The sequence below is a fragment of the Malaya genurostris genome, chromosome 1 (genome assembly GCF_030247185.1).
Source record: "Malaya genurostris strain Urasoe2022 chromosome 1, Malgen_1.1, whole genome shotgun sequence".
NCBI lineage: Eukaryota > Metazoa > Arthropoda > Insecta > Diptera > Culicidae > Malaya > Malaya genurostris.
Window position 1 is genome coordinate 12,747,598 of NC_080570.1, and position 12,628 is coordinate 12,760,225.

The window sequence follows — 12,628 nt, forward strand, 5'->3', positions numbered from 1 at the left end:
CCCAGTTACACCAGGAACCTGACCCTGTGTCCTGATTGTGTAACTTTGGTCTTCGGAACTGGTTTTGGAATTTCTTCGTCGCAGATGAACGCTGGTTTGATTCGGTCAATCGAGATTCGTTGAACTTTGGAGTTGATGAAAACATCCATATACTTTGCATGTCGTAGAATCACCTTGAAGGGTCCCTCATACGGTTGAACCAAGGGTTTCTTAACTGCATCGATCCTGACGAAAACGTGGGTACACGTTGAAAGTTCAGGGCTCATAAAGATGGTTGGTTTAGCGTGGTGGTTTGGAGGTGTTGGTTTCAGCTTACCCATTGTATTTCGCAATTTTTCCGCAAACTCACTTCTGTTAGTCTGTTGGCTTGTCGCCTCGAAGTAATCGCCGGGTAGCCGCAATGCTTGTCCATAGACGAGTTCTGATACTGAGCAGCCGAAATCCGTTCGAAAGGCTGCGCGCAATCCTAACATTATCATAGGAAGTTGGTCGTTCCAATGCTTTGCATCAACGGCCATAATTGCAGCTTTAAGGGTACGGTGAAATCGTTCAACTAAGCCATTCGCTTGTGGGTGATACACTGTTGTGCGAATATACTGTGCGCCCATTGTTTTTGATAATTCTCTGAAGAGTTCGGACTCGAATTGCCTACCTTGGTCGGTAGTGATGGTCTCGGGTACGCCGAATCGTGATATCCATATCGAACACAAAGCGCGTGCAACGGTTTCGGCCAACATGTCATGCATAAGAGCAACCTCAGGCCAACGAGAGAAACGGTCAACCATCGTCAGCAAATAACGATAACTATTGGATGGTGGAAGCGGGCCAACGATGTCTACATGAACGTGCCGAAAGCGACTATCTGGTAAGGGGAAATTTGCCAAGGGAGCTTTAGTATGGCGTTGAACTTTAGAACGTTGACAGTGTATGCACGTCTGGACGTAAAGCTTTATGTCCTTATGCATATTTTTCCACACAAAACGATCTGTTACTAGTCGCCGAGTAGTTCGCAGTCCGGGATGAGCTATTCCATGAACGTACTGCAGTACTGATTGTCTGTACTGAGGTGGTATGTATGGTCTTACTTTGCTGTACGACGTATCGCAGTACAGAGATCGTGTGGCTAGCGGTGTTTTGCGTAGCATTAACTTTAACGCTGTCGAAGAATGTAGTAGACTTTTAAGTTCATCGTCAGTTTCCTGGGCGACCGCTATTCCTTCGTAGTCAATCGGCATCGGTGTAGAGATAGCCTCTGTTCGAGAAAGAACGTCTGCTACGGTATTTGATTGTCCACTGATGTGACGAATGTCACTAGTAAACTGCGATATGAATCGCAAATATCGATCTTCGTGCGGGAGACGACTGTTCGGGCTGGACGACAGAGCGTGGGTTAGCGGTTTGTGGTCGGTATAGATGACGAATTTTCGAGCTTCCAACATGTGACGAAAGTACTGTACTGCCTGCTTCATCGCGGTTAGTTCTCGCCCGAACGTTGAGTACTTCATCTGTGCTGGTGAAAACTTTTCCGAATAGAAACCGAGCGGAACCCACTTGTTTTTGTCGAACTGTTGAAGTACTGCTCCTGCTGCCGAATTGGATGCATCTACCATCAAGCTCATTTGCTTCGATGTGTCCGGGTAGTGTAGGAGGGTCGCATCTGCTAGAGCTTGCTTGCACTTATTAAAAGCTTTTTCAGCTTCATCCGACCATTTCAGCTTCCGGTTGTCGTTCTTTTTATTGTCAGGAATTAACTGGCGCAACTCTAGCTGTACATCCGTGGCACGCGGGATGAATCTTTTGTAGCAATTAATGAGTGCGAGAAATCGGCGTAGTTCTTTTACGGTGGAAGGTGTTGCAAACTGAGTGACCGCTTTTACGCGTTCTGCCAGTGGTGAAATTCCTTCCGCACTTATCGCATAACCAAGGAAGTCAACGCATTTTTCAGCAAACCTACATTTCTCCACATTTATAACCAGACCGAAGGATTTCAATCTTTCAAATACCGCTCGTACATGCATGTAATGTTCCTCCAATGAACGTGATGCTATGCAGATGTCATCTACGAACACTATCACGAAATTCATGTCACCGAACACCTTATGCATAAATCGCTGAAACGTCTGGCTCGCATTGCAGAGCCCGAACTGCATACGAGTGAATTCGTACAATCCGAAGGGTGTTATGACGGCGGTTTTGGGTACGTCTTCCTCCTCCACCGGAATTTGATGATATGCTCGCTCGAGATCGATGGTAGTGAATACGGATTTTCCCTGAAAATCGTTTAACAAATCGTGGATGTGAGGGACGGGGTAACGGTCTGGTACGGTGATTTTATTTAAGGCCCGGTAATCCCCTACAAATCTCCATTTCCCATTTTTCTTGGGAACGCAATGCAAGGGGCTTGCCCAACAGCTGCTGGAGGGCCGACAAATACCCAGATTCATCATTACCTGAAACTCTGATTTAGCCGCATCCACCTTATCAGGTGCCATTCGTCGACACTTGGTTGCTACCGGTGGACCTTTAGTTTGAATATGGTGGGTGACGTCGTTTTGAACCGTTGTTTGGATTGATGTTGGTAGCGTGACTTCTCTGAATTCCGAAAGTAGCTCGCGAAAAGGATGATCTGATGCGACAACTGTAACACTGTGAATCGGTGTGTTGGCTAATCCGCCAGTGGAAGTCAGCTTGGTAAGCCCGTCAATCAGACGACGGTTTTTTAAGTCTACCAAAATCCCGAAAGCAGCAAGAAAATCTGCGCCGATTATCGGTACGCCTACATCCGCAACCAAGAAAAGCCAGTTGAATCGTCGTCTTAGACCCAAGTTCGTTGTGATAAAACGTTTATCGTAAACGTGGATCTTGGACCCGTTAGCTGCATGTAAATTAAAAGAAGCCGCACCGTGTTTTCTGTCCTTACTGGTGGCTGGAATGATGGAAACATCGGAGCCAGTGTCGATTAAATATTTAGTTTTTGAGGTGCGATCGTAAAGAAGTATACGGCGGCTTTCCGGCATAGCGTTCACTTCCGCCGTTTCGAATGAACGAGCCGTTAGTTTTTTGAATGGAATCTGCAAGGATCGCGGCATTTAGTGGCTCGGCCACCGAATTTCCTGTGGAACCAACAGATGTCGTCGTTAGCGTTGCGACTGGATCATGAGGTAGACCGGCTCCGGGAAGTACTGCGCTCTGACTTAAGTCGATGAATTTCCGCGGTCAGCGTTGCGATCTGACCTTGTAGATCAGCTATCGGTGAGACTTCCGAACAGCTACTAGTTGCAACGATATGTGACGAACCGGTATTTTCTAACATTTTGTCAGCCATTTCAGCGAGCTTCCCCATCGTTCCATCGCTGATGGCGAGAATTGCTTTTACGTGCGAAGGCATTCGTTGCAGGAAAAACATTTTCAGCAGATCGTCCGTGACGTTCAATCCGGCAGCCAGTTCCTGCATTTTTGCTAAGAGATGTGTCGGTCGCATATCACCTAATTCGCAAGCTCCAAGAAGGCGTTCCAAACGTGCCTGTGCCGAAATTTGAAAGCGAGATATTAATCTCGTTTTGACCGCTTCGTATTTGTTTTCGTTGGGGGGATTTGTGATCAAATCCGCTACGTGGCATATAACGGTTTGATCGATTTTCGCGATGATGTGGTAAAACTTGGTATGATCGCGGACAACATTAGCGAGGGCGAACTGTGCTTCCGCTTGGGCGAACCACATCGCGGGATCGTGTCTCCAGAAATCCGGTAGCTTTACCGTGACTCCGGCGGCGAGTGCCGCTATTTGTTGAGAATTGTTTCCGTTGTTGTCCTCGAGCATTTTTATTATGTCGCGACGATTACGTTATCGAATGGAATGAATCACGTCGGGGTCACCAATGTGGGAAAGTTCCGCGAGACGAGAAATAAAAGACGGGCGCGGCGTACTCTCTAACTTGTTTATTCGTGTTCTCATTTATAACTGCGCAATTCCAGTTCTTCTTCTTATTCATTGCCAAACGACAAGGGGTGCTCGAATGCGTTTTACTGTGTAATCATTAAGAGCGTCACCACAGGTCCAAAGGAAAAGTCTTGCAGTTTCATACGGGTTTCCTAAATTTCTTGTGGATACCACTTCCAGTTCTAGAACTACACGGTAAACAGGATTTGCAGAGTTTGTTAGAATAGGTCCGAACAAACTTTCCTATTTTGTATTCAATGAACAGTTGTTTCAGTGAATTCCTCAGTAATATTTATGAAAGGCATCATTACACCGCTAGGTGGATTAAAACAGGTTTTTGTTTTGCGAATTCGCAATATTTCAATTGAATATACAAATTTTCATTCGATTTTTCTATCGAAGAAACATGATCACTTGATCGAAAGCCAGAATGGAAATTTTCACATTCGATCGAAATACAGATTCATGGTGAAAGTCTAGTACCACTCCGAATCGGATCCCAGAATATGAATACCAGTCGAGTCGAGACCAGAGCGTGCATTCTATAAATATCGACTGACACACGCCGATCCGCCTACCTTCGCTGAATCTCATTACTATAATAGCCCACTTGATAAGATAATAACTGCCGTACCACTCACCGATAGATATAATGATCGGTGAGATTCCCTCTGTTCAACCGTCCGTCCGTCCGATTGTGGGAATCCCTACTTTCGATGTAGTACGTTTCGTGTCCATCGAACACCACTCCACGGATTCCACGGCAGGTGGACAGAGCAACACTGGATTCGGGTACGTCTCGAATTTTTCCCTAAAACAAACAAACAAAAAACCAGTGTCGATAGTTAAAGTTGATTTAGTGGAAATTATAATTGAAATCGAAAAACTAACCCGGTAGTGACAAAGCTCCGTTTCACCGGTACCGTGGTATCGTTCAACGAGCTTTCCTGTTCCGCCCGGTAGCTGGTAGGACAGAAAATGACCGCGCGGGATGAGTCGATCGTTCAGCTGTAAATCTAATATCACATCTGCTTGGTTTAGCTTATAGCTTAGCGTTAGGTGCGACACGTGAAGACCGTTCTGGGAATGTAAAAATCGTTAGATGTCGGCCAGGAAACAGTGTTCTGTATGGAACTTACGTTTTCACGGGTGCTCTCGAGTGAACGTTTATGGCGGCCATGGACGAGCCGCGGTTGGATTCTACTATATCGGGAGAATTCCTTGGATGGATGAAATCGTCCGTCATCTGCGAAAGCGAAACAAAAAAAAAATGATTAGTTTGATTGTCAATCACCCAGTAAGTAGAAATATTGTTGCAGGTTGAAATCATCACCAGCGAGTCCCATAATCTGATTATCTTCGAGACATGACAAATGTTTACAAGTTCGCAGATAGGAACGAGTTTTGCGTTTCACCTTCCTCTCGGTGCGTCCATGTTTGTTTTCCACATTTCACAGAACGTTGTTTACACAGATCTTAACGATCCCATGTATGGAGAACCAGCCTGCTGCGTTTTTTTTTTATTTTTTGCAACGAGCTGCATCGATTTCAACCTAGAGCACCGAATGTCAACAAGGAAACAGTTCTTATCTCCGGTCCCTCTCCCGTGTCACCTTACCGGACTTCAACTATACGGACAAAGCACTGCGCCATCGTTCTCAACTGAAGACAAGACAAGTAAAATGGAGAAGAACAACAGTTAGACGACCAATAAATAAAAACCCATCGTAAAATAAAACAAAACCAGGCAAACCAAATACGGGTAAATGCACTTTTTTATGCGCTATTCCAAGAAGCAGCCAAGTTTGCCGCGTACGTTGAAATATCTTCGCAATCCGCGATGGCCTCGAAAACAAGACTAGAGACAATCAAATTAATGGACGGTTTCCATCGGTGTAATTATTCATGTGCTGGCTTGGTACATCGAACTGTTTTGTAATAAATATGGGGCTAGGTTTCTGCATTCGCAAATGGAAAATGATGAAAAGCTGTTAAATCGGTTATTGTTTAGGCAAATCAAAAAATGTACCCTGTAAATCAGTACCATTACCATTATCACGCAGTAGGCTATGCTCAAACACGGATCGAAGCTAGAAATGTCAGTTTTGAATTCTTTTCAATATTAGCTGTTTTTCAAAGAACGGCGAATCTAACATTGACAGCAAATGGAGAAAATCATCGATGAATGTTTCGACTTTGGTTTCAAATCGTGTTTAGAAATTATCGTATATTCTCTGATCAATTTATGATTAGTCGATGAATTGTTAGTTTATCTTCAAAAGGCACGCAAATGTTACCACTTTACTTCTATATCCACTGAATAAATCAACATAAAAAGAGTTTCGCCCTTTTTCGATTTGTTTACTTTTATACTTCTTGTGTGAATTATAAAAATACGCCCTTGCGCATTTTTCATGAAATTGGCTGGTTTTCGCTACTAAGACAAATCTGTGAGTAGTTTTATTGTCTCTTTTACTATTTCCAGTAATAAAAGGTTCGGTAACCATCTAAAATAAAGAAAATAAATAGTTTCGCCCTTCCTTACTAGCAATTGAAGTATCGCCCTGTTTGTTGGCATGGAATACGGAGGGCGAAACTTGCGTAAACAAATGGAATGACAGTTTCGCCTTTTATAGTTCTTTGTATTACTAAGATTGAGAATTTTGTAGAATACGAATTTTTAGACAAAATTGTGGGATTTTGAAGCCTTTATTGGTAGGAGAGAACCTCGATTTGTTTACTTTTGTAAGATACGTCCTTCTTTGAAAAACAGCTGATATGTCGTTTTCGCTTGATGTCAAACCTAACCCAGTTGCCAGCCTTACTGCTGTCAAATCGTTATTGAATTGAAATTGGAGTCAGTTTCGAACCTGATTTTTATATTTTATTTTGCTAAGTGCGATCCGAACACAGTTTAGTGAAAAGTGTTTGTTTGATTTCTCTAGCGAAAACAACATTAGAACGAATCGAACACCGTTTATTTGAGCTGTCAAAATTGTATAGTTCCATGTTTAACTCTGTGTACTTAAGGGGGGGAGTAAAGGATAATTTGATTCAAAAAACTATTTTTTTGTAATTTTTTACGGAAAAACAGCTTAAGCAAATTCATTCAATTTTTTTTACATTATAAAGCATCATTTAAAGAATATTTAGTTTAATTTCCTTATATTAATATTGAAAAATAAGACGATAAAAAAGCATTCCCCAAAACCTCTTTTGAGAATCACATTGCGCGGTGAACACGATAACTCGGCGTAGAATTATCTGAAATCAAAAATGTTCTTGAATTTACTTAAAGTACGAGTTATTTCTGCTCTCTTCGTCGTTCTCAAAATAATTGTGTTGATTTTTTAACCATTCGTGCCATATTTAAGTAAAAAACGTGATTTTACGCTACATTTTCCGTCAATTTTGTGGTGAAACAGTATCATAATATGAAAATGAAAATATTTCAAAAACGCAGTGGTAAGGGGGGGGGGGGGGGTGGGGGGGGGAAAGGATGTTCCAAGTTTGAAATGAATCGGTTAATTTTTTTTTCTCGAAAAGTAAGCAAAAAATATTTTTGGCAGCTTACACTAAATCATTCAATTGATTGAAATTTTGACAAAATTTTTTTTAAATGTTAAACTACGATTTTCCGTAACTGTTTATCCCTTATCCCCCACCCTTAAAAATTTGAAAATATTTGTCTTTCACTCAAAATTATTGTACCAATTGTCATCTCTACCAGAGATGCCAGGTAAAAATTTCAAATATCTTCAGACAGAGTTGCGAAAGTCTGTACATTCGAATCAGCAGACTTCAATTTCTCTATAAAGTATGATACACAAAACTGACTTGACAAGTAAAACATAAAAAACGGCGTGGCAATTTCAAAAATCTGTGAATTTTGACATAAGTCTGCGAAAAACTCGATTTTCAAAAAAAAAGTCTGCAACAAAGAATGTCTGCAGTACTATACAAGAATATGCAAATCTGTAGACCTGGTATCTCTGTAAACTAGCACCTTCATTTTCTAGGGAGAAATATTCTCATTACTGCAGACACAGTTTGTTCACTGATCTTGGTATCGTCCATTATTTCGTCGTCGTGGTTGTTGTTGTGGTTATCAGAAAAGTCTTTTTGACTTTTTGATGTTCAGAATATTGGAGTCATGGCTACAAAGCAGTCGTGTTTTGTTGAATATTTTCATTGAAGTTTGGGGTTCAGACTGTAAACTCGTATTATTTTTGCCGGTACACAGGGGTCTCTTTTTACGCGGCTTTTTATGCGGTTTGTTTTTACGCGGATTTCCGAAGTTACGCGGTTTTTTTTTACGCGGATTTCCGAAGTTACGTGGTTTTTTTACGCGGATTTCCGAAGTTACGTGGTTTTTTTTTACGCGGATTTCCGATTTTACGCGGTTTTTTTTGGCACCAGATCTGGACGTTTCATGCATTTCTAAGACATTGGGCAACAAACATTTTTTTTCTGTTTTTTACGCGGATTTCCGAAGTTACACGTTTTTTTACACTGTACGTATCCCCTGCGTAAAAAAAACCTCAGTGTATTTATATCAGAATATTGCTGTTGCATGAAATTAGAGTAGAAGGGTTTTTTATTGGATTTATTTGTGTTTTTTTCTCATTATTCACAACTCTTATTGTAGTGAACAGGAAGTTAATGGTATTGACTAGAGATGGGCAAAACAATTCATTTCAAAGAACCGTTTAGAACTTGATAGTTCTACCAAAAGAACTAGTTCTCCTAATGTTACTGCAAAAACCACACAGGGGCAAATAATTATATTTCGATGGTAACAAACACTTCATTAGTGAATACATGTACTTAAAGTAGCAATCGTTAACTTTTGTGTGTTTTTTCGAAAGGTCGCTAAATACATACAATTTCTTCTGTATTATTCAAAACTACGGCCGTTTCGAAATATACAGTTCTTAATACACTTTCTTAAAGAATGCATTTATTTCTTTTGAAAAGATTAGAGAACTATCGTTCTTAAAACAAAGAACTTTTGCTCACTCATTCTTCCAGAAGAACTAGATTGCCCATCTCTAGTATTTACACGCGACCGGTTGATTTTCGTAGGTCACCAACGTTTGGCATGGACACGCTTTCGGTTGGAAGAAGGAAGGAATGGACCGAAGAAGGAAGGTTGGGCACGGCATTTTCGATACCAAAAGCAAGTCTTTGGACACAATCATCGTTAGTTTTCGGAGGATGTCTTCCCATAGCAGAACTAGTATTATGGGATATTTTGTAAAATGATTACATATTCGTCACTATGCACATTACTATTTTCAGCAACGAATCTAACTGCTTTGTGCTCAGAATGGAATTGTATGTCTATTGAAAAGGTTAACTTTGTACAAATGGTTTTCTCACACCTTCGTCAAATCGAGACTCATAAGTTTATTTGACAAAACTCCATTTCATTCACTGTGTGTCGAATTCGGACACGCTTGAATTCAATTATGATTTATTTATTTATTTATTTGTCTTCAAAAATGGTTCCGCTGCCATTGCATGAGCCACAAAAACCACTGGTGACTTACAAAAGTATTCCGGATTTTGAGAGCAATTTATGACTGTACCGAAAAAGACTGGAAATGGACATGGCTTTATAATTTAGTAAATTCAAAGATTTTAAGAGTAGGCAGACTTGGACCAGCTGACATTTTTTATAACTGAATTTTTGAGAGATATAGGATTAAAAAAACACAACAAATCTGAGAAAATTTATGAAGCTTATATTGGAATCGATAGAACGGTAAAAAAAAATTATTGTTTGGAGATGATGCAGATGTTGGCCACGCTTCCGCTTTAGATGGCCCATGAGCAAAAATATCTTGATATGAACAAAAAACGTTAATTATGCACCAAAAAAGGTCAAAATTTTTTATCTTTGTTTCTTTAGGAGCAGGGAAATGCCCGCTGGAGTTAGTTTCTGTTACACTTGCTTTCCAAGACATGACAAGACATGACAAGACATGACAAGACATGACAAGACATGACAAGACATGACAAGACATGACAAGACATGACAAGACATGACAAGACATGACAAGACATGACAAGACATGACAAGACATGACAAGACATGACAAGACATGACAAGACATGACAAGACATGACAAGACATGACAAGACATGACAAGACATGACAAGACATGACAAGACATGACAAGACATGACAAGACATGACAAGACATGACAAGACATGACAAGACATGACAAGACATGACAAGACATGACAAGACATGACAAGACATGACAAGACATGACAAGACATGACAAGACATGACAAGACATGACAAGACATGACAAGACATGACAAGACATGACAAGACATGACAAGACATGACAAGACATGACAAGACATGACAAGACATGACAAGACATGACAAGACATGACAAGACATGACAAGACATGACAAGACATGACAAGACATGACAAGACATGACAAGACATGACAAGACATGACAAGACATGACAAGACATTACAAGACATGACAAGACATGACAATACATGACAAGACATGACAAGACATGACAAGACATGACAAGACATGACAAGACATGACAAGACATGACAAGACATGACAAGACATGACAAGACATGACAAGACATGACAAGACATGACAAGACATGACAAGACATGACAAGACATGACAAGACATGACAAGACATGACAAGACATGACAAGACATGACAAGACATGACAAGACATGACAAGACATGACAAGACATGACAAGACATGACAAGACATGACAAGACATGACAAGACATGACAAGACATGACAAGACATGACAAGACATGACAAGAAATGCAATTCTGTAATATCTGGTTCAATAGAAATAGCCATAAAAACAAGTCAACATTGCACTTTTCCAAGCAAAGCGAGAAAGGCGGGAACGTAGCAAAAATTACCGAGTGTACCCTAGCCACACAGGTGGTAATGGCGAGAGCATGCAAGCAAATCGGGTATCAACCAAAAAAGGGAAGGAAAAACCGCGCAATCGACGGCGATGACGGGGCGGTTTTTTTTGCAACTAGTCCCGGGTCCGGGGCACCAGTCTGTTGTGAGTTTGTGGAACGTTGGTTGCGGTTATTGAACTGGGCTATGCTTTGCCCCAGTAGGTCGCTGCCGATCATGCTCTAACATGGTTCATCATCACCTGTTGATAGTTTCTAATTTATTTCACTAAGCTTTCCATACGGGAAGCCCTCATCAGATCATCAACCAGGGCTGTGACGCCATTAATTCATGTTTGACTGTGGCATCTACAACATCTGTGCTATTCACAAGAACCCAAAAAGAAAAAAAAGATATTTATTACCCTGTCTAATCTGCCAACTATTGCGGTATTTTTTGCAACGGAGAAAGGTGTGCGAAAAAGAGCCATCTGCCAATCAAAGCCCTGATCGCTTCTGCCGTCGATAATTGAGGTCAAGCTCCGTAGAGCCCCCAGACGATTGGACCGCTGTTTACCGGTTCACGTTGTAGTGGTTTCGGAACAAAAAAATCGAAATAAAAATATTCTACACGTACTCTTTAAACCGAACACCGAACCGAAGTACGGTCGGTGCCCTAAGCGGTTTCCGTGCGCCGCTGATGATCGACAATTGGCTTTCCCAAGTCCAAGCCAAGATTGTGGTTTTCGATTTCAGCGCTTGGAGCCGTAGCTAATTCTCCTGGCCGACACTATCTAGGTTACGAGGTGTGATTAGAAATTGGGCACTTGCCGGGTGAAATGGTTTGCTGCCCTGGAAATAAGTTGATAGCATTCCGATGCGATTAGATGCGATACGGCATTTGCAGTATGGTTCATTCCAGGCATCGACGTAAAGTCGAAAGACTATATTGCCATTGCGTTTTTTAATTGGTTTCCGTTCAATCCAGAGGTAATCTTTCGATCGTTTGATAAGTTAATGTGAAAGTAGCATGTGTGCCACAATCCTGATAAAATTTAACGAACATTCGAACAGCTGCGATTACAAAAAAAATGCAGCAAGCTTCACGCCAAGCCATTCAATCAACGAGGCGCCATTTTTCTTGCTCAATACAGGGAGAGTTGGGCCTCACGTAAATCGCTAAAGCCAAATTGAAATTCTGTCTTCATTCCGCAAAAAAATTGCAAAATCCTGCTTGAGGAACCGCCACACACAAAGCAGAGCGAATGGGTCGGCTTCCGCTGGTCTGGCGCTGGTTGTTCCAGCAATAAATACGGTGCGTGTGAGAGGACTACATAAAACTCAAACTTTTCCCTTTTTGAAAACAATCCTTGCCAAAATAAATTAAAACAATGGACGACCACCCAGCCGAAGTGGAACGTCTTGAACGATCCTTCGAATGGGAATTTACGAATCCACCGGATTTGATCGGTCTCGGCGGGAAGATAAAGTTGCTACCTCCCACGCGAGCCCGTCGTACGGAAATTACTTTTGACTAAACAAACAATACCCGGCCCGGCTTGGTCCGACCGGCCGAGAAGTGGCAGTGCGACGAGGGAAACAAATATGAATTCATCACGAGGCGCACGGTTATAATGAAACAGGTTTGTTCGCGTGCTTGTGGAACGGATTTCGGTAGGATATTAACAACTTATCACATTTATTTATGTAATCTCTGTTTTGTTTCTTCTTCAATTCAGACGCGTTTAGAATGCAAAGAATTGCAGTAACAA

The 12,628-nt window shown here is 41.4% G+C and overlaps 1 protein-coding gene across 2 annotated transcripts in view; it reads right to left on the reverse strand.

The window, feature by feature from the left end:
• LOC131432768 (uncharacterized) overlaps nucleotides 1-12,628 on the reverse strand; it is a 126,434-nt gene that overhangs the window by 24,636 nt on the left and 89,170 nt on the right. For both annotated transcript variants that reach the window (XM_058599282.1, XM_058599276.1), the window contains exons 2-4: nucleotides 5,080-5,186; nucleotides 4,832-5,020; nucleotides 4,582-4,751 (exon numbers count right to left, since the gene is read on the reverse strand). In XM_058599282.1, coding sequence (XP_058455265.1) covers nucleotides 4,582-4,751; nucleotides 4,832-5,020; nucleotides 5,080-5,186 — 466 coding nt within the window. The remainder of the gene's footprint in view (nucleotides 1-4,581; nucleotides 4,752-4,831; nucleotides 5,021-5,079; nucleotides 5,187-12,628) is intronic.